Source organism: Micropterus salmoides, unplaced genomic scaffold (assembly GCF_014851395.1).
Source record: "Micropterus salmoides isolate LMB-PRFRI ecotype aquatic unplaced genomic scaffold, ASM1485139v1 Ms_hic_scaffold_20, whole genome shotgun sequence".
NCBI lineage: Eukaryota > Metazoa > Chordata > Actinopteri > Centrarchiformes > Centrarchidae > Micropterus > Micropterus salmoides.
In genome coordinates, this window is record NW_024041151.1 from 25,531,124 (window position 1) to 25,553,471 (window position 22,348).

Genomic DNA, 22,348 nt, shown 5'->3' on the forward strand with positions numbered 1-22,348 from the left:
ATTTTACTGTAACTTAAATTTTAAGTAATTTTACTGTTACTTCTGTCCACTGTTCAATGTCATGCATGAAAGGGTTAAATTGATTACTTTGGGGGGGGGGGGTCACCCAACAGTTTTTGGTTGTGGGAATTTTGGGTGCAGTTTTTTGAGGACAAGAGAACGTTTCCAAATGCTTACACGTAAATATTTCCTCAGCAAACATATGTTGTTGCAGCTAGTATGAGATGTGGACATTGAATGTTCCCTTAACAGTAAATGTTCAGTGTGTAATATTTAGGAGGATCTATTGACAGAAATGCAATATAACATGGGCTACATAACTATGTTGTCAGTGGTGTAAAGACCTTACATAATGAACCGTTATGTTTATATTACCTTAGAATGAGCCATTTCTATCTACATACAGCGTGGGTCATCTTACATGGACGTCGCCATGTTGCACCGCCATGTTTCTACAGTAGTATTTTTTTTAAATAAAGAACTTAAATTTTTACTTTTAATGACTTGAAAATAAAATGTACTAACTAATGTGGTTGTAAGAGGGTATTTGCAGGGACAAAAGATGGAGAATACTTAGACTGGGGAGGGGACATTATTAAGACTCGGGTGCACAGTCAGAGAGATGGACTATAATAGAACTATAACAAAACAGACTCACACCATGAAAACATTTAAAACAACCCTTTCTCACTCCCATCTCGTCATATATGGACACATGGTCAAGAACTGTCTGCGCACTGGGGATCCCCATAGTGTCATAGTTCAACACAGTGGAGGAAACCCTTTAGCATCACTTTTGGGTGGTAAGACTTGGGCGGATATGATATTTAACAGAAAAGACAGATTAAGGAGGTGGATGCGGATGTTGTGTTTCATAGGGGAACAGGCACTCGTTTTACTACTGTTATAATCACCTGTACTTCCTTCTCAGTGCCCAGGTATGCCAGGGAGCCTGGAGGGTAAGCATCCAGTCGGGCAGCACCGACAGAGGAGGGAGGGACCTGAGGAAGAGCGGATGCATTGTAAGAAAAGCCTAATGTAGAGAGAAGCAAGACATGGATGGACAGTTGTTGAAGAATAACTTTGACTTATTGTCCAAGGGACTTCTGAGTGTGAACTTGTTGTCTGCAGGCCTGATCTTGGTTCACCTTGCCTTTCCTTTCAAGTGCACATTTGGGCATTTGAACTATTTAATCCTGTGGTTATTTCTGTAACCTAAGTGACATCATTACCAAAAGGATTTCACTGTAAGTAAATCAAGATGCAGATGGCCAAAGTTCTGATTTAGATTTTTCTTTTCATTCACTTTATATTTTGTTCATTGATGAATATAATTTATTAACATGTCTATTTTTGAAAGCATTAACCATTTTTCCACACCTGCATAATATTTTTGCACTGTACTATATAAGGGATTGCCTGTCAATTTAGTGTTTTTCATGTCTTGGCCTTTATCAGAGAAGTATCTGAGGCTCTTTTCATTTGTTTACTTTTGAGCTACACGTTTCCCAAATGTTGTTTTAAGAATTTTTTGTGTGTTGCTCTTTAAAGCAAGGAGCATCAGTCATTACCTTTGCCTTTGTTTCACCTGATGGTTAAATGTGAAATATCAGGGTCACCCTGGCTGGTTTTTATTTGTCGCATCATGTAATAACACAATGTTCCCACTTTGTTGACCTGTTTCTCACGTTGTTGTCTGCCTCTCAGCACAGTCAACTATCAAATAAAGGCCAAGGGGCCATAGAAATAACTTTCAAATAATACGCTGAGATGGTGTGGGATACTGTGAGCATTATGGAAGTGTAATAATAGCGTCAATAGCGGCAATAGCGTCTGTCACTAGTGCTTCTCTTAAGGTGTCAGGCAGTGACGTTTACTCACTGCATGGCCTAGCTGGCTACCTTTACATCTGTCGTTGATGGCAGTGGCGGTCTGGCCATCTGGAGAACTGTGACAATTCCAACCTCCGGGCCCGTGGGCCGCCTTCCTTAACCTATACTTTTATACTAATAATTAAAAACGTTGGCAGAAGGTTGAGAGACACGGGCCAACCTCCCCTTCTCCCAGGCTTGTTGGTTTATTCCATTTGAACGTCTATGCAGCCCTTAATCTGATGCTTAATGTTAGTGAAGCTCTGAATGTCTACATTTCACTGTCCTGTGGGAATTTTGCGGGAAATAAATCACTTTAGAATCAGTGATTTACTGTTGTGTAATTTTATTTTGCTAAAATAAGCATTTTCATTTGATTCTGATTGTTTTTGTCTTGTCATTCTACACTATAAATGTTTTAGACATTTACATATGTTAATTAGCTAATTTTATTTTGTGTCTGCCATTGATTGCAAATAGTAGCATATACATATTATAAAACCAATCAATCCTTTCACTCTCAAATTCATATTTTGTGTGGGAGAAAGTGTCTTTAGTGATTTGCTTGATATGATGTTCATCAGCAAGATTCCTACCACTTCACCTCTTACTAGACAATACATTGAAACTCATCAACAGTCTGGTGGAAACAGCAAGTAAAGCCACACAGTAACATTTCTTGTGTTGCCATTCATTCACTTGACATAAAATAGTGGCACTGCTGGTGTGTTTTTGTAGTTTTTCAAAAATCTTGCTTTATTAGTTAATTTATATATTATTTTATTTGTATCCAGGTTGATGATAGGTGCTGCTCTCTTTACGTTAGGTTACATTCTATGTTGGAGAGGGTTTTATTATATGTACTCCCATGACTTAGCCAACCAGCTGACCCTGAGCAGCAGTTAGACAGTTCTCTTTCTCATTGAGGATTGTGGATATTTTAGTATTTTTATCTCAAGGCTTCATGTGGTATGAGGTAGTTCAATCATGACAATTTCAGTGTCTTTTCTGCAGCCTTTTTATAAAGTAGTACTGCCATAGTGATCAATGGCTTTGATGCTGCAAGGTGGTTTATTAGAGGCCGGACCTGTTTGTACATGCGTGCATTAGCAGGGCAGCCGTGTTTTAGTATACGATGAACCATTCTGGTGGCCTGGTCTGAATCAACGTCCAGGGCCATTTTTTACTCCCAGTCCGTCCCTGGTTGATGGACATGATAAACATTAAGTTGCTCCTGGCATACTATTAAAAAGGACATTGTAGGGAGGGATAGGTCAGTCACTAGTGGTGAGGGTGAAATAACCCCCATTCTATATGCTTCTATATTCTCCATGCTATAACGGGCAACTTTGGCTTAGGAGGTAGAGCGTGTCGTCCGCTTCTCAGAAGGTCGGTGGTTCGCGCCACGATGTTAGTTCCATTCCAATGTGCAGCTGGCATCTTGCATGGCACCTGCTGCCATCAGTGCAAGATCATGTGTAAATGGTTGAATATGAGGATTCTGAAGGGAACCCAGAAGCAGATCAGACAAGAGATAGTTTTAAACAGTTTATTTGACAAAGAGTTAATTGTGCAAAAGGGATGCTGGCAGGCAATCCAGAGAGTGGCTCTCTGACAGGCTTGGAATATGGAGGTCCACACACTGGCTTACAGAAGGCGTGGGAAGTGGAGTTTCGGGACTGATCTCCTGAGATGATTCCTGAAGCAGAGAGACACAGTTAGTTGCGGGCAACAACAGGCGAGAAGTGAATAGTTCAGGCAGGCAGAAACTGGTAACTATGTTAAATAACCAGCTGGAAAGATGTAGCATACTCAAAACTTCACAATGATCCGGCAGAGATTGGGTGTGTGGCTGCTCCTCAAAAGTACTGCCAGATTGATGAGGAGCAGGTGTGGTGATGACCTCAGCCAGTTGTGTGAGAAGCCAGATTATTTTGATTATTGTCTAGGACATTCCCAGAGAGTGCTTCAAAGCAGCCAGCTGCTTACCAGACAACAAGACTTAGAGTCTTCAGCCAACCAATCAGTTACATGAGGCTGCATGTAGGCACTGTGGTCAGCTAAATGTAAATATTGGTGTGTGATGTATTTGTTAATTAGCACTAACTACAGCTGAGGCTGATGGGAATGTCTATGTTTTGCAGGTATTTCGTCATAAACCAATGTGTTAGACAAACTGAAATTCTAGACAAACTGAAATTCTGACCTGGTGAAAAGGCTACTGTAGGTAAAAGTCCCCAAAGTTGTATTCAAAATGTTTGTCAGTAGCATCCTGTTTCTGCTTTGCATGATTTATGAGACTCAATCAGAGCGCCAAACATGAGTGTCTGCGTCATTGTTTTTAAAGTCCTCTGCTTTTGCTGTCCACACTAAAACACTACCAGACGTTTTAAAACAAAAAACGGGGTCAGCAGCGTTTTAAAACTTGGTTTTTGTCGTTTTAGTCTGGACGGGAGGTGCAAACGAAGAAAAATGACTCAAAAGTGTGGAGGGGGCCTTAGTTTTCTGAGCAGCACAAATTACATTTTATTCCTCTCTGGTTTATTGTGGTGTATGCAGAAGTGGCAGAGGAAGACATCTCAACATCTCTGCACATCAAACCAAACCTGCTGAGCTGGATAAGTCTCATTCTGGAACAGTTTTTGTTTTTTATGATTAGGGCGAGCAGATCAAATATAACCCTTTAGCCTGTTTCTTTTTAATTTGTTCTTTGTTTGTACATAGGGTTGGTTATCTTAATTATAGTTGGAATGTTGTATAACAAGGAAAACAAAGCCTTGAAAAGACGCAGTGCATCTTTGCATGTTGTCCACTGGGAAGATTTGGGGTAAAGGAAACTACATGCTCACTGTGAATCACTGTTATTGAAGGGTGGCACCTGAGGGTGTTGACTGCATCCACTGACGCCTTTTTAGAAAATGTTCAGAATGCTAATATACCTTCAGACTTGATTTCAATGCTTGATTGCTTTTATGTTTAGTATTCCTCACTTGTACACACTAAGGTTATCATAGTTTTGCCTTTTATATAATTTTTTTTATTAGATAATTAGTATTATTTTTATTTCAGTTTAGTATTAATTAGTTTTTGTAGTAGGTATGCCAGTTGAGTTTATTTTTTATTTTTTGAAAATGCTTAGTTTTAGTTTAGTTTTGCAACGTAATGTAAAAAAAAACTGGCACAACTAGCAAATTGGAACATAGATTTCATATCCACCCAAAATACTAGGCTTATGAAGGCCATATGAAATACACTGCTCAAAAAAATAAAGGGAACACTTAAACAACACAATGTAACTCCAAGTCAATCACACTCCTGTGGAATCAAACTGTCCAGGAAGCAACACTGATTGACAATCAATTTCACATGCTGTTGTGCAAATGGAATAGACAACAGGTGGAAATTATAGGCAATTAGCAAGACACCCCCAATAAAGGAGTGGTTCTGCATGTGGTTCTGCATGTGGTGACCACAGACCACTTCGGCTGATGTTTTGGTCACTTTTGAATGCTGGCGGTGCTTTCACTCTAGTGGTAGCATGAGACGGAGTCTACAACCCACACAAGTGGCTCAGGTAGTGCAGCTCATCCAGGATGGCACATCAGTGCGAGCTGTGGCAAGAAGGTTTGCTGTGTCTGTCAGCGTAGTGTCCAGAGCATGGAGGCGCTACCAGGAGACAGGCCAGTAAAATCCAGAATAGAATTTAAAATCATTCTTCTTACCTACAAAGCTCTTAATGGTCAGGCACCATCTTATCTTAAAGAGCTCATAGTACCTTACTACCCCACCAGAGCACTGCGCTCCCAGAACGCAGGGTTACTTGTGGTTCCTAGAGTCTCCAAAAGTAGACTAGGAGCCAGAGCGTTCAGCTATCAAGCCCCTCTCCTGTGGAACCAGGTTCCAGTTTGGGTTCAGGAGGCAGACACCATCTCCACATTTAAGAGTAGGCTTAAGACTTTCCTCTTTGATAAAGCTTATAGTTAGGGCTGGCTCAGGTAGTCCTGAACCATCCCTTAGTTATGCTGCTATAGGCCTAGACTGCCGGGGGATTTCCCATGATGCACTGAGCTCCTCTCTCCTCTACTTTCTCTCCCTCTGTATGCAACCTTATCCCATTATTGCATGTTACTAACACAACTTCTCCCCTTTCTGGTAGTCTTGTGCTTTCTTGTCTCTCTCCTCTCTCCTATCACTTCCTGCAGGTTTTCTGGCTCTGGAGCTGTGGAGTCTGGATCTGTGGCTGCGGGTCACCTGCTGCCCCCGTGTTCCTGCTCAACACCCTCTGCTGCAACGACTATTGTTGCTAGTCTTATTGTTATAATCATTAACATTACGATGGTTACCATTAACACTATTATAAATATCTGTACCATTTTTCATTTAGTCTATAGCAGCATTACCTTCACTGTCTGTACCTCTGTGTGTATATTGTGTAGGCTGCCTCCCTCCCCTCTCTCTCTCCTTACATCTCTCTCTCTCTCTCTCCCTCTCTCTCCCTCCTTACATCCCTCTCTCTCCCCCTCTCCCCCTCTCCCCCTCTCTCTCTCTCTCTCTCTCTCTCTCTCTCTCTCTCTCTCTCTCTCTCACCCACCCCAACCGGTCGAGGCAGATGGCCGCCCACCCTGAGCCATGGTTCTGCTCGAGGTTTCTGCCTCTTAAAAGGAAGTTTTTCCTTGCCTCTGTCGCCTAGTGCCTGCTATTGGTGGGAACTGTTGGGCTTCTGTAAATATCATCACAGAGTATGGTCTAGACCTGCTCTTTTATGAAAAGCGCTCTGAGATAACTGTTGTTGTGATTTATAAATAAAATTGAATTGAATTGAATACATCAGGAGATGTGGAGGAGGCCGTAGGAGGGCAACAACCCAGAAGCAGGACCGCTACCTCCGCCTTTGTGCAAGGAGGAGCAGGAGGAGCACTGCCAGAGCCCTGCAAAATGACCTCCAGCAGGCCACAAATGTGCATGTGTCTGCTCAAACGGTCAGAAACAGACACCATGAGGGTGGTATGAGGGCCCGATGTCCACAGGTGGGGGTTGTGCTTACAGCCCAACACCGTGCAGGACGTTTGGCATTTGCCAGAGAACACCAAGATTGGCCCTGTGCTCTTCACAGATGAAAGCAGGTTCACACTGAGCACATGTGACAGACGTGACACGAGTCTGGAGACGCCGTGGAGAACGTTCTGCTGCCTGCAACATCCTCCAGCATGACCGGTTTGGTGGTGGGTCAGTAATGGTGTGGGGTGGCATTTCTTGGGGGGCCGCACAGCCCTCCATGTGCTCGCCAGAGGTAGCCTGACTGCCATTAGGTACCGAGATGAGATCCTCAGACCCCCTGTGAGACCATATGCTGGTGCGGTTGGCCCTGGGTTCCTCCTAATGCAAGACAATGCTAGACCTCATGTGGCTGGAGTGTGTCAGCAGTTCCTGCAAGAGGAAGGCATTGATGCTACGGACTGGCCTGCCTGTTCCCCAGACCTGAATCCAATTGAGCACATCTGGGACATCATGTCTCGCTCCATCCACCAACGCCACGTTGCACCACAGACTGTCCAGGAGTTGGCGGATGCTTTAGTCCAGGTCTGGGAGGAGATCCCTCAGGAGACCATCCACCACCTCATCAGGAGCATGCCCAGGCGTTGTAGGGAGGTCATACAGGCACGTAGAGGCCACACACGCTACTGAGCCTCATTTTGACTTGTTTTAAGGACATCACATCAAAGTTGGATCGGCCTGTAGTGTGGTTTTCCACTTTGATTTTGAGTGTGACTCCAAATCCAGACCTCCATGGGTTGATAAATTTGATTTACATTGACAATTTTTGTGTGATTTTGTTGTCAGCACATTCAACTATGTAAAAAAAGGAGTATTAAATGAGATTATTTCGTTCATTCAGATCTAGGATGTGTTATTTTAGTGTTCCCTTTATTTTTTTCAGCAGTGTAAATTGACAAAGACAAAAACTAAGGAATGTTGCTCTAATTTTATTAGTATTTTTATTTAGTTTTGCAAACAGACACTTAGTTTCACTTAGGTTTTTTAGAAAGTCTCGTTTTTATTTTTTATTTCAGTTAACAAAAAAGGATTATTTCACATCTAATTTTCGATATCTAGTCAGATAATATGATAATAACCTGGTACACACACACACCTTCCGTAACACATACCCAAATGCTAAACAACGGAAAACAGAACTGAGGGGCTACCCTGGCTTGAACTTTAGGTGTTGCTGTTCATCATCTTAGTTTAGCATGTTAGCATGCTTTTGCTAATTAGCACAAAGAAGTCGGAAAATTTAGAGAATCACTTATATACTGTTTACAGTACCTGTATGATGATAATTGATCATTCATGAATTAGGTTAGGTTACTTTATATGTTCTTTTAGGTAGATTTCTTTTGCAGCAAGGATATGACATCCATTTTGACACACAGTATGACACACAACTATAAAAAAAAACATAATTAGCTATTATACTCAGGTTCCACCAATCAAGACATAAAAGAGATAGACAGCAATAAAATCAGTCAGTTAAAATAAAAATGTTAAAACATTCTCAACAATAAAATAAAAATAAACACAGGTTTAAAACCGAAGTATGCCTTGTCTGCGCAAATCTCCTTATTCAGTTCATTATTAGCAGCAGGAACAAAGCTATTTTTGTACCACTTAATTCTGCACCTCAGGACTAAAAACCTCCATCCATAGGGAAGAAGCTGAAAATCATTGCGCAAAGTGTGGGAGTCATCCTCATTATATTCATGGTGTAAAGGGTGGCTAGGTAAGACCGTAGCTCACCAATCAACCGACTGGACCATTTAACTGTTTGATTTAAACAATTTCTCTCTGTAAAGGATGTGTGACCAAACCAAGACATCAAGGAAAATGACAGAAGTGACCTAATAAAAGCATGATAAAACATGGTCAGTATGGTTCGATCACCATGAAAGTATGACAGTTTCCTTAAACAATACAGGCGCTGTTGATCCTTTATTCACACAGCTTCACAGTTGGCTTTGAAGTTCAATTCTGCATTAATGATGGTCCCCAGGTATTTCTAGGATTCCCCATAGCCTACTTGATGGTCTGACCATTAATTAAAGTGAATGGTAGATGATAGTTGTTGACTACTGAAAACCACAAATGGATCAAGATCCATTGGCTTCGATTTGTCACGCACTTGGGGAAGCCCTGTGGCATCAGTTTTGAACGCTAAAGGTAGGTGCCAGATATCAGATATTTAACAGATAAAAGACCAGAAACCAGACTTTTACGCAGGAGACCATTTTTAGTTTCTTGTATGAAACAAAAATTCAACATTGAATGTTATGTTATTTAAGTAAGTTGTGTAAAAGATGTTTTCTGTTTAACCCAACCATGATGTCTTCTTAAACCTAATCAAGTAGTTTTGTTGCCTAAACCTAACCAAATTGCAATATTTCCCAACATGACATTTCAAAATTGAGATGTTTCCATTGAGAGTAGTTTTATTTTGAAAGTGACTGCTTGAAAAAGACACTAAAGGGGTCCAGGTCATTAAAAAACAATACCAAGGGGTCCTGACCAAGCCTCCATGTGTGATGAGCTGGGAGTGAGAATGTGTTGCTAAGAAAAGTCAGAAGATCCCCAAGGTCATGGATATCTGTGCAGAATTCTATGGCAAAATCAATCCAATAATTGTTTAAATATTTCAGTCTGGGCCCAAAGCCGTGGCCGGACTGACATTCCCATTACTAGAGCTACAAAGCTTGCCTTGCTCAAATGCATTCATAAAATAAAGTAAAGTACCCAGTAAATTCCCCAGTGTAAAATATGCAGAGTTATTACAACATCGGCTTGAGTAAGATGCCCTCCAGTGTTGGAGAAAAATTTTGCTGTAAAAAGATGTGAAATAATAATATCAAAGAAAGATAGTCTGTGGTGTATAATATATGTGCATTTGACTCATAACAGTTTAAAATAGCACTGTAGCAGCTGGATAGAGGATTAGTGACCTTTTAAGGGGAGAGCAGTGATTAGTGGTTGTGTAGGGACTGAACCCTTCCTATGGTATCTAACAGATACCTACACATATCCTATATAAGCTGTGTTTGATGTACAGAGAGACAGAGTGGCCATCGGGCTGGGTCACTCTCCAAGCTGCTGCAGAGCTTGTAATTGATGCTGAACTCCTTGATGTAATAAACTTTTATGATCAAGAACAGTGTCAAGCGGATTTCTTCTCAACACATCATCGCAGCATTATTGTTCGGACACCACAAGCCTACACAAACATTTATTCCAATGTACTTCCAGAGTATGTAGACGTGGTTAAAACAACTTGCTGAAGTTCAAACCGAGCATCATAATGGGGAAGAAAGGTGATTTAAGTGACTTTGAATGTGGAATGATTGTTGGTGCCAGACAACCTGGTCTGAGTATTTGTATTTGTCTGGGATTTTCATGCACAACCATCTCCAAGGTTTACAGAGATTGGTCCGAAAAAGAGAAAATATCCAGTGAGCGGCAGTTACTGTATTTCCAGTTAATTTAAAAAAAAAACACTTGTTACAACCAAGATATGCAGAATGCACAACACGTCGAACCTTGAAGCAGATGGGCTACAGCAGGAGAAGACCTCACCAGGTGCCACTCCTGTCAGCTAAGAACAAGAAACAGGCTACAATTCGCACAGGCACAACTGAACAATAGATTGGAAAAACGTTGCCTGGTCTGATGAGTCTTGATTTCAGCTGCGACATTCACATGGTAGGGTCAGAATTTGACGTAAACAACATGAAAACATGGATCCATCCTGCCTTCGATCAATGGTTCAGGCTGCTGCTGGTGGTGTAATGGTGAGGGGGATATTTTCTTGGCACACTTTGGGCCCCTCAGTACCAATTGAGCATTGTTTAAGCGCGACAGCCTACCTGAATTATGTCTATCCCTTTATGACCACAGTGTACCATCTTCTGATGGCTACTTTCAGCAGTATAATGCACCATGTCACAGAGCTCAAATCATCTCAAACTGGTTTCTTGAACATGACAATGAGTTCACTTTACTCCAACGGCCTCCACAGTCACCAGATCTCAATCCAATAGAGCACCTTTGGGATGTGGTGGAACAGCAGATTCACGTTATGGATGTGCAGCGGACAAATCTGCCACAACTGCGTGATGCTATCATGTCAATATGGACCAAAGGCTGAGGAGTGTTTCCCACACCTTTTTGAAGAATTAAGGCAGTTCCAAAGGTAAAAGGGGGTCCAACTCAGCACTACCAAAGTGTACCTGATAAAGTGGCCAGTGAGTTTATTTCCACACCTCTCCACAGGAAACCAAACCTGCTAAACCAGATTACTCTTATTGTGGAAATCAAGATTCCTCATGCATTTGGGTACAAAAACAAAACAAAGCACATGTCCCCAGAGTGCCAGTTGTTGATAAAAAACAATATCAGTCATACAAATAGTAACAATAGGGTAAAAACACATACAACATGCACCATCTCACGTAACAGCAGCTCATTGTTTTGGTATATTTAAAGTACAGTTGTGCAGTCAGGTAATTTTACTTGTAAGGTGTTAGTGGATGACAGTTCAGTTATTTAGTATCAGGCTCATATGGAGGTTAGATGGTGTGCCGGTGCATTGTGGGCTTATACATTTTTTTGTTTTTGATTAGGGTGAACTGATCAGTACTATTTATAGTCATGTCTGTATTAGGGTTTCTTTTGTACTTTATTTCCACAGGCTGGTTATCTCAATTTTAACTGGAATGTTGCCTATCAAGCAAAAGTAAACCTTTTAAAGACGTAGTACATCTTTGTGGTTGACTGTGACAAGTCTAATGTGTGACTGCTCTTTTTGAAACCCAGCAACAATGCACTGTTGTCCAATTAAAACTTTGTTGGTCTATTGGCCCTTAATTAACTTGGCTTAGTTTATAGCCAGCGCTATGCCCACATCACACACCTAAATACATCGTCAAAGTGTTGCATGCAAGCAGTCCAGCTTCTGTGAGAGTTGTTGAATTTATGCCCTCCTGCCTCATCTCAGGACAGCTGCCCTGACGGAAAGTGTACGAGCAGCTCCTAGCCTCTAATTGTGTTCACTGAGCGGCAAGACTCTCAGCTCAGCAAACAACAGTCAGACACTATCAGCAGATGGCCTCTCTGGCACAGGTGGGTGTTCATTACTATTTCTCATGGGAGTCGACCTCAGCTATATGATTTTACTGACTGTTTTAATACTGTACAAAGAGGACAGAATGGGTGGATTTTGACCATTGAGGTCAATTGAAATCTTTTTCATGTGCTGACAATATGCAGTATGGATGTCCTGTGTTTACTTCTTTTCCACATAAGAGAAGTAATATGTTTCAAATATTAGTTGAATGAATGATCTGAATTTCTTTAATCAAAGCATCACACTGAAATAGAATTCAAACACGCATGAACACACACCCACACTTACGGAAAGCCTTTGAACTGTCATATTACGTACCGGACACGTGAGCCTGCATCATCAGTTTCTGGTAGTTAAATACAACAAACAGGTTCTGGCATGTCACACACTAAGTTGTGACACTTACACACCTACACCTGAAGTCACCTGTAACACAGTAAGTCCAAGTCTATGTCTATCTATGTGGGTTTTATTTCATTTTACTTGTTGATAGCATTGTGTAATCTGTCAAATGCAACTCTCATATGTATCAGGTCTCCATTTTTGCTCTTTCTTCAACTGCAGTATACCTCAACCTGCCTGAATGAAACAGGAGTTTGTAAAAAAACTTTTTTAGTGTGGAAAAAGTTTTTATATTTATTTAATCCTCAGCTGTGAGTGTTTAAGTTATGTTTAGTTACAAAAGTAAAATAAAGGAAGGATGAAAAAATATATATATTTGTATTTCTTCTGTGAATAACATACATTCTAAAAAATAAAACATTGTATCAAAAATAATATGTTAAAGTTTTCCTCTAAATTACCTTCAACAGCATGCAGCAAAATAAGCGTGAGTTCCAAAATTAAACTTTGCAAAATCTTTGCTAAAGCTTTGTGTGACAAACTTGCCATCTTTATCACTCAAAAGCTGTAGCCTAGTCTTAAACTTGTGAGTCTGTGTCTCCTCTTCTCTGTCCTCTCTCTTTCTGGTGTAGCATAGGCTGTGCAGGGTGAATTGAGGAATGTGCTCCTCCTTCCATCCCTCCCCTCCCTCCTTTTTCTCAATGAGCCACATCAAGTTGTGTGTTTTAACTGTCAGCATCGTCAGGTAATCTTGTAGACCAGTTATGGAATAGAGTTATCTATAACCCCAGACTGAGTTCGTTTTCGAAACAGGAACCTATTTTTTTCAGCCGGAGACAAGAGTTTGGAACTACAGACTATATAATAATCTAGTTGTACCAGAAGCAACGATCCCCAACCCCTCACCAGTTATCTCCCACATGCTGTCACATACAAAATAAGAGGATGGGCAGAGTTAGCCGTGAGCCAATGATAAGAGACTAGGAGGGGTTACCATAGGTCAATGATGGGAGTCTGTGAAAATAAAACGAGAAATTCGCTCTTCATAATTATAACTTCACCGCATGGAGGTCCCCTCTTTGGTAGGTAGATACTGCTCAAGGATCCAAGAGCCCTCTTGGCAATTTCTTGAAGACAATGTTCTATGCTACACCAGAAAGAGAGAGGACAGAGAAGAGGAGACACAGACTCACAAGTTTAAGACTAGGCTACAGCTTTTGAGTGATAATGATGGCAAGTTTGTAAGACAAAGCACAAGCAAAGATTTTAGTATTTTAGAAGTTTAATTTTGGAACTCTCTCTTATTTTGCTGCATGCTGTTGAAGGTAATTTAAAAAGCTGTTTAATTTTAACTCACTGTTATACTATTTTACTGTAATTATTTCAATTTATTCTTTAGTTCTTTAATGATGGTAAGTTTGCCACACAAAGCTTTAGCAAAGATTTTACAAAGTTTAATTTTGGAACTCACTCAACTTATTTTGCTGCATGCTGTTGAAGGTAATTTATAATGCTGTTTAATTTTTACTCACCGTTATACCATTTTACTGCTTTACTGTAATTATTTAAAATATTTATTCTTTACTTGTTTAATAACAAACACTGACTTGATTCCAAATCAATGAAGAAACCTCCTACTGATCCTTTGCTGGCCCCGGAGATTCCTCCTTTACTTATAACACACTGCTATACTATTTTTAATGATAAATTTATTGCAATAAACACCTACTAGTTAATTCATTCAAGTTTATGTTTTATTACTTAATAAAGTCTTTAAATCAATGAAAAACCTCCTCCAATTATCACACAACGGAAGGATGTACGCACCCCTCTTATCAGTTTCATACACATATCCGGTATGGGGGCGGGACCGGAAGTAGCTGTCAAAATTAGTTTGATGGAATGTCATGTATATTTCTCTCTGATCTCTGCAAGTTTATAAACGTAGCTAGCCTACATGCTAACCAGAGCGGTGGCTAATGGGTAATCCCATATTAAGTTAGCTTGCCAAGATGTTTTCCCTGGCTTCCTGGCCACCTATTATTGCCGCATTTAAGCCTACTCAATCAGTGACAGGCTACAGCTACTAGCTAACTTTACCTCAGCATACAGACTGCTCAAATTTCAGAGTAAGGACTTCCAGATTTCGGTATTCGGTTACAGTAGGCTATCACCAACAGAATCCAGAGTGAATGCAAATATGTGTAATTAAGCATAAAATTACTTACCATTCACTTTAATGAGTTTCAGCTGTGGCCCTGTGGTCACTCATCTGGCCTTGAACATGCCCGCACATGAAGGAGAGGGAAACTGTGGGCCGTTTACACCATCATCAAATTTTATTTTATATTAACAGAACTTAAAATTTTATTTATTTTTTGATTAACTGAAAATGTTAAGTCATGATAGTATATTGAATCAATAGGCATAATTTGTGTGTCATCCAAGCTCAATAAAATAACAATTAACAAGTAAAAAGTCTAACAGTATCTCAGAACATGATTTTTTTATTTCACAACAATATATATATTTAAGTATTGACTAAAGGTCCCCTGAATTAGTTTTTAGAGTGAGTCTTGAACGTTTAAAAAAGCATAATATCATGAAATGATTACGATATCTTGATCCATAGCTGGATCGGTGAACAAACACAGTTTTTACAGATTGTATGAAAACAATAATGATATAATGATTAATGGGGAAACTCCACAGTTATAAGTATTTGTTTCAAGTAGATGGTATAGCCGTGGTATTACTATCACTTTAATTTTACTGACACCACGCACAAAGGTTAAATTAATTATGTCTTTGTGATGACACAGAGTCAGAGCCTTAGAGAGTAGATGTCAAATGTTACAAACATCCTGTATTTTCTGCTCTATTCTACTTTTATTTACATTAATTGTGCTTCATAAAGAAAACAGCACAGGCCAATATAGCTTTGGTGTCAGTAAATGTTAACGCAGAACTGTAGGACAGCATTGCTGCTGCTTTCAGTGTATTGTTTCAGTCAGATGTTTTTTTTTTTTTTTCTTTCATATTTCTTATTGTTGTCTTGTAACAAATGTATTTTCAAGTCCTGCAAGTTTCTATCCGAACCACACATAAAACCAGTTGCTTTACTCCAGAATGATAGTGAAAGTATGTACAGCAGTATCAAGATAAATAACCTGTATCTCCAGGTTTGGTATTTTCATGCAGGCTATGTGAAGAAGGAATTGGAGTGAAGAAAGGGAAGAAAGGAAATGAAAGGAAAGAATGTGAGCATGTAAAGTGCAAGTGCAATAGTTACATCTGAAATGTAAGGGTGGGAAGTACAGAAAATGCAGGCCTAGTGAAGAAGGCTAATCCAGTGTATAACATGAAAAAATGAATGAAAAACCCAGGACATAAACTCCAGAGCTAACACGTCACATAATGTAATAAAAACATCACCTTTGCTTTGTATTATGCCTCTCTGATGAAAGGCGAGCATGTCTTCGTTTTCGAACAGCTCCCACCTCAACAAGCTTGTGCGCCAGGAGTACATGAGGCTGCCGCAGGGTGGGAAGTGCCAGGTCACCTATATCTGGATCGACGGCACCGGGGAGAGACTTCGCAACAAGACCCGAACCTTGGACAGTGAGCCGAAGAGCATCAAAGGTAAATAGCCGTTTTTTCTGATGTATTATTTTTTGGGGCACTGAATTATTTAATTATTACACTAAATAATATGGAGTCAGTTTTCATCCTTTAATTCTATACCCTTTTTATGCTTTTCGCATCAAGATAAAGGTCAAGAATGCACAGAATTGGTTTGTTTAAGAGGTAGAACAATTGAATTTGATCCTTCAATCTGCTCTTACATGAAGGGCTTTAATCTCTTAATTTAAGGTGCATAACTACATTGCAAATAAGATGTAATCTGAGCTGTTTAAACCAGATGTGTGTACAGACTGATTAAAGCTTTTGACAAGTTCTTTTATGGATGTTTATCCACAAGTGAAATACTTATTCTGAAACGAATCTGAGAATAAGCTTTCAAGAGGTTTAACTCTTCAAAGGGCTTTCTACTCTGTTGTCAGGCAGAAAGCCTGTGGAAAGGGAGGGTTGTACACAACACAGGTGAAACAGCATCCTGGTGCAACCTCAATGATGTGCAGGCTTATCTGGAGATCAAGTTGATACTGTTCAGTACATTAAAGTAAGGTATTTCCAATTTCAGAGCTGCATATTTGGAGTTTATTTTTAGCTTGAGAACATGTAAAAATGTCACTACATTCTTATCTCTGACCTTCAGTTTTTGTTTCTCATGTTTCTTCCTCCTGTCCTCATCGCTCTCCTTCCGTTCCTTTCCTTCTTCAACTGTTCCGAAATCCCTTCAAAACTAACACGGCTAACACTCTCCAATTTGGATAGTTTGGCACATTTTAACGCTAATAACTTGGGAAGGAGTGTAATGCAATGTATTGCAGTTTTATGTACTTTTAGTTGAATAAAATATATAATTTCTAGCAGTTCACCAGAGCTAAAATAGTCTGTGAGCTCATCAGGTTTCAAGGTACAAGTCCAATTCTGAATATATTTAGAAGAGATGTTTTGATGATCTTTTGATAATCTTTAGGGTGAATATGTCTTGTCAGATATTCCTGAGTGGAACTTTGATGGCTCGAGCACATACCAGTCCATAGGCTCCAACAGTGACATGTACCTTGTGCCAGTCAGCATGTTCAGGGATCCATTCACCCTGGACCCCAACAAACTGGTCCTCTGTGAGGTCCTCACATATAACCGCGAACCTGCAGGTGCATAGTTCACTTTTTTTTCATGTTTTGCAGACGTGATTCCATTTATAGTTATGTCAGGACAAACGTGATGTACTGTTTTTTTGTGTTTCTTATCTAGACACTAACCATCGAGCGCACTGCAAAAAGGTGATGGACATGGTTAAAGAGCACTGCATGTGGTTTGGCATGGAGCAGGAGTACACGCTCTTAGGAGTAGATGGACATCCTTTTAGTTGGCCCTCAGGTGGATACCCAGCACCCCAAGGTGAATCAACAGTCCTTTTTCTCTCTTCTTTGTTCAATTCATTCATGTGGAATACATTTTTTTTAAGTTACTACTGTTTGATAAGGCTTACTTAAAGGGTATATAAGTTGAAAATAATGGCTCATTCATATTTAATAAGTATTTATTTAACACGGCTGTAATAAGGCATGGTCCATGATTTGGACTGAGAGCTACATAGCATCCAGAACAATATCTATTTATAAACGTTTATAATTACAGCCTTGAATGATTATTGAAGGCTTATTAGGAGTGATGAAGCCCAAACCTTTTTGGGGTCATGATTCAAGGTGGAGTCACGTGAGCTTTAAAACTTTTGAAAATAATTTCTGCTACATGAAATTGTGTTTTTTGTGAAATACTGAAATGGAGAGTTTTACCTCCTCTGAACTCTAAAACACCATAGAACACCACACTGCAAGTGGCCGACGAGGCAAAAACCAGTAATAAGCCATCATGTCTGCAGTTACATGTGAATGGTAATAAGTCTCCAATAAAGAATTCTTAATCTGCAGTTCTCTCCGAGGAAAATACAAAGAAAGTTATGCTCAACATGCTAACCGGTTTTTAAACAAACCGGCAACACAAACATTACTTTATAATGTTTTAATACAGATTTCTAAGCATTATTATTTATATAAATGCCACAAGAAAATGAAAATATCTTGGCATAGTCAATTATTCACAAGTATACAGTATCTCTGTATTTTTAGATAGAGTTTTGTACCTATTTTGTCTTAACGAGCGTCCCATCATGTCACCCATTTTAAGGACCTTACTACTGTGGGGTGGGAGCAGACAGTGCCTTTGGACGGGACATTATGGAGTGCCACTACAAGGCCTGCCTCTACGCAGGGGTCAATATCTGTGGCACCAATGCTGAAGTTATGCCATCTCAGGCAAGTGTGACCTTTATTCTAATGCACAGAGGACAGAAAATGCTTTCATGCTGGCACAACTATTCATTCAACCAATTACTGTTCTCTGTCCATTTTTTCCCTTTCCAATGTCCAATGTTTCCCTGTTGTCTTTTCTTTTCTTCAGTGGGAGTACCAGGTGGGCCCCTGTGAGGGCATTGAGATGGGCGACCAACTGTGGGTTTCACGCTTCCTGCTGCATCGTGTGAGTGAAGATTTTGGTGTTGTTGTGACATTTGACCCAAAACCAATGAAGGGCAACTGGAACGGCGCTGGTTGCCACACTAACGTCAGCACCAAGCAGATGAGGGAAGAAGGAGGACTACAGTGAGTAAACATTTCCTTTGAAACTTGAAACGACAGTAATTGATCATGTAAATTGTAACACCCTTTAACATTTAGTATTGAATTATCCCAGCCCATTAAATATCAATAACACATGTATCAGAAATTGGTTTATATTCTGCATTAAATCTGCTCATATCAGTGTGTTTTGTTTTCCAAAAATGCTTTTTTGAGGATGCAGTTTTGATTAATTCATTGTTTTTCAGGCCAAAGCTGATCTAGACCGATTAATGTTCTGGTAAAAGTCCAAGGTTAAAATAAATGGCAACTTGGTTGAAGATCCTAGAAGAGGTCTTGTCCCTCATCAAAGAGACTTCTTCAATTCTGACTGGTAGGGAAATTAACCTCTGTGGAGTCGTTTGCCAGGTCCCTTAGTGCTCCTGGCTGTTGTAATGACAGTTGTTATGGTAGTTAGAGCCACCCAAGGCCAAGTCTGAACGACCATCGTTGGCATCTTCACCTGAGGCCAAAAGTAAACATTTGTTCTTGTAAGTGGGGGATAAGGGGTGTTGCAGACCCCCTCTAATGAGCACTAACGAACCAGCGGTATTGACTCCACAGAGGTTAAATAGCTGAGCTTCCCTACTAGTCAGTCAGAACTGAAGAAGTCTCTTTGATGAGGGACAAAACGTCTTCTAGTATCTTCAACCAAGATCAGTTGTCACTCACAGTTGCCACTGTCTAATTCTGTTTGTGTAATCCCAAATCTCTATAGACTGATATTCAATTGTGATTCATTTTTATTTGATATGATTCATTGAATATCTCAGGAAAAAAATAGAAGTTATCATCAGTATCATCAGACTTTCACTGCAGCCACCTTCCATATCTCAAACGTCTCTGCTTTCCTCTGATGACAGATACATCGAGAAGGCCATCGAGAAGCTGAGGAAAAAACACGCAGAGCACATCAAAGTGTATGACCCACAGGGAGGGGAGGACAACAAAAGGCGTCTCACAGGTCTCCATGAAACCTCAAGCATCCATGACTTCTCATTTGGTGTGGCCAACCGAGGCTCCAGCATCCGGATCCCTCGCCAGGTGGGTGAGGAGAAGAAAGGCTACTTTGAGGATCGCCGTCCTGCTGCAAACTGCGACCCCTACTCTGTGACAGCGGCCATCGCGACCACCTGCCTGCTTGATTTGGAAGAAGGGGCCACAGTAGGCCTACCTGTTGCAGTGTAGTAATATAGCCCATAGAAATTTCTGGTTGTGCGTTTACCTGAGCTTAACACTTGAAAATCGGGCACATGAAAGATGAAGAAATTATGTCATGCATACCTAATGTTTGGTAGTATTTATATAAGCCTATTATTTACATAGGCAAGATATCAATGTGTGACAGATACTGAAATTGTGTATTTAATTTAATGTCTTCACACTGCAACTATAGTCACAGGTTGTAAATTGCATGAAAGATAATTTCCATGCAGTTACACTTGTGTTACATATGTGAAGTGAAGACACAATGGTGCTGTAGGCGTAACTTGTCTGTGTTCTTGCGTGCTTGTTTGTTTGTTTGCAAAACATCAAAATAGAAAACCAAATCAATAAAAGCATAACGGGTCAAAACCAGATTTATAGACATTAATACATTAAAATCAATAATGGTTCAATAATTGATTTGATAATCATTTCATCATTTCTAATACTATTTTAAATACACCCTTTCCAAATTATTTTGAAGTCTTTCTTAACCCGAAGCACATATTATTCATTACAGTATAAATGGATTTTGAGATTTGTTTTTGTTATGTAGAGCCTTTCTAGTCTTTTCAACCACTCAAAGCACTATTACACTGCATTGCATTCACCATTCATACACTGAGCCTAAGTGCTCAAACAGAAACTAACATTGACACACTGGTGGAACAGCCACCAGGGACAATACGGGGTTCAGTATGCCCAAGGACACTTTGACGTACAGCTTGGAGGAGCCGGGAATTGAACCAAACTTCCTATTAACGGGCAACCTGCTCTAACTCCTGACCCACAGCTGCCCCATTATCTTTGAGTTGACTGTAAAATCATTACACGCTATTGTGGTGTTACTGATGTCGTTTGACAACTGTCCACCAGGTGGAGCCACTGGTGTGACTCTTATCTCACTGTGTCCCTCCATGACTGCACACCTATTGTAATTCACCACTCTGAACCACCGGACAAAAGGTCATAGTGTCACAGCAGACCAGAGATATCTGTGTGGCACTTGAGGAAGGGATGAGTGAGATGTGGTTTGAAATCATGAAGCATTAAACTGCTAAATAAACAACAACACATACGATCTTTGTAGGCAGAAAATACATAATTGAGGTTGTCTAGTCATTACACCGTCAGTACTGGACATGGATTCACCATAGCCTCATGCTCAGTGTACCTGACATTTGGTGTTATCTTCTCCTGTTACTTCCTGACATGCGATCCTCTGACTTTCAGCCTATGCAGTTTTAAAATGACACATGTTCAAGGTGAGGTTATTGCAACATGAGTAAACAAAAAAATGGAGTTTCTAGACCAGATCAGATACCACCACATTCCAGATTTCCATGGATACAGGCAGTAACTTGGCAACAGTAGTGTTTGTCTGTCGTCATGGAAACATCTGTCTCATTTACCAGGAATATTATCATCCTTGTTCAGATGATGGCCGACAGAGAGAGAGAGAGGATGATCATAATGCCTGTCTCTGTGTGTTTCATGTTATGTTTTTTGTGCAAAACATATTGAATCTCCAAGATGAAAACTGCAAGTGAAGGCAGCACAGATTATCAGCCTTTTCTGCAAGCTTTTTATGCACCACAGCCGTGATAACTTTCACGTGCGCTCCAGCCGTTGATGTTGCACATCAGACAGGAAGTACAGTCAGAGACAGGAAGTGCATGCGCTGAGGAGTTGGTTTTTACATTACATTTAACTGTCGCACGCCTCTGGAGTAACTACGAATTAAGTTTCTTACTCCGGGACACATTGATAGCTGTGTCGCAGTGGGGAATTGAACCTGGGTCTCCCACGTCAAAGGAATGTGTTTTATCCACTGCACCATCACCACCCGCACATTTTCTTTTGTGATACTTGTTCCCCACAAAACGTAGCCTACTTTTACATAGTTTACAAAATGTTCAGGATAGGAAAAGCACCACTTAAAATAGCATCACTAACAATTGCATAACCCTTTTGTTTTACTGGCATTTAGTGCTCTTTTTCTCAATAAACAGAGGGACCACAGTCACACATAAGTTCATTCAATCAAATGAGTCCCTAATATTGACAACTTTATTTCTTTTCTATAATCCTGCACCTGAATTGCATAAGAGATCTTCCTTTTTAGTCAATAAACCACAGGGTGCCTGAGTTATCATCCCTCCCATTGCTACTTTCAACGGATAGCCACAGTGACGTCACTGGTCTGTAAGGGGAGGCGCGCGGCAGCAGGTGAGAGCGCAGCATCGCCTCCTCGCTGCTTTCAGAGACGCAGAGCGGCAGAGTAGCGGAGCGGCCATGGGAAAGCTTCAAGAATTTGATATCACCTTTACAAACAACAAGGTGGTTTACGGTCCGGGAGAGTCCATCAGCGGAACTGTGAAAATACGAACCGGCAACTCGCTGCAATTCAAATGTAAGCTTTCCTTTAACAATTTTTTTTTCCAACAGAG

General features: G+C 40.3%; 2 protein-coding genes across 4 annotated transcripts in view; both read left to right on the top strand.

The window, feature by feature from the left end:
* The first annotated feature begins 12,413 nt into the window (after positions 1-12,413).
* On the top strand, positions 12,414-20,314 carry LOC119914463 (glutamine synthetase-like). Of its 3 annotated transcripts, none has more exons than XM_038733777.1 (7): positions 12,414-12,478; positions 15,852-16,026; positions 17,007-17,168; positions 17,269-17,415; positions 18,205-18,332; positions 18,478-18,677; positions 19,556-20,314. In XM_038733777.1, exons 2-7 carry the CDS (start codon positions 15,858-15,860, stop codon positions 19,878-19,880), a joined length of 1,131 nt encoding a protein of 376 aa, XP_038589705.1. In that variant the 5' UTR covers positions 12,414-12,478; positions 15,852-15,857; the 3' UTR covers positions 19,881-20,314. The 3 variants fall into 3 exon arrangements, with proteins under 3 accessions (XP_038589705.1, XP_038589703.1, XP_038589704.1); XM_038733775.1 differs by lacking the exon at positions 12,414-12,478 and adding an exon at positions 13,178-13,466; XM_038733776.1 differs by lacking the exon at positions 12,414-12,478 and adding an exon at positions 13,565-13,709.
* Positions 20,315-22,133: 1,819 nt separating this feature from the next.
* The window catches only part of arrdc1b (arrestin domain containing 1b), a 41,380-nt gene continuing 41,165 nt past the window's right edge, over positions 22,134-22,348 (top strand). Inside the window, exon 1 of the mRNA XM_038733774.1 lies at positions 22,134-22,311. Within this exon, the coding sequence (XP_038589702.1) occupies positions 22,194-22,311 (118 nt within the window). The 5' untranslated portion in view covers positions 22,134-22,193. The remainder of the gene's footprint in view (positions 22,312-22,348) is intronic.

Bases quoted from the DNA above. Each gene is read 5' to 3' on its own strand.
- LOC119914463 (XM_038733775.1), top strand. The intron at 16,027-17,006 runs GTAAATAGCCGT...ATGTCTTGTCAG, and splicing joins TGAGCCGAAGAGCATCAAAG to ATATTCCTGAGTGGAACTTT. The intron at 17,169-17,268 runs GTGCATAGTTCA...TTTCTTATCTAG, and splicing joins ATATAACCGCGAACCTGCAG to ACACTAACCATCGAGCGCAC.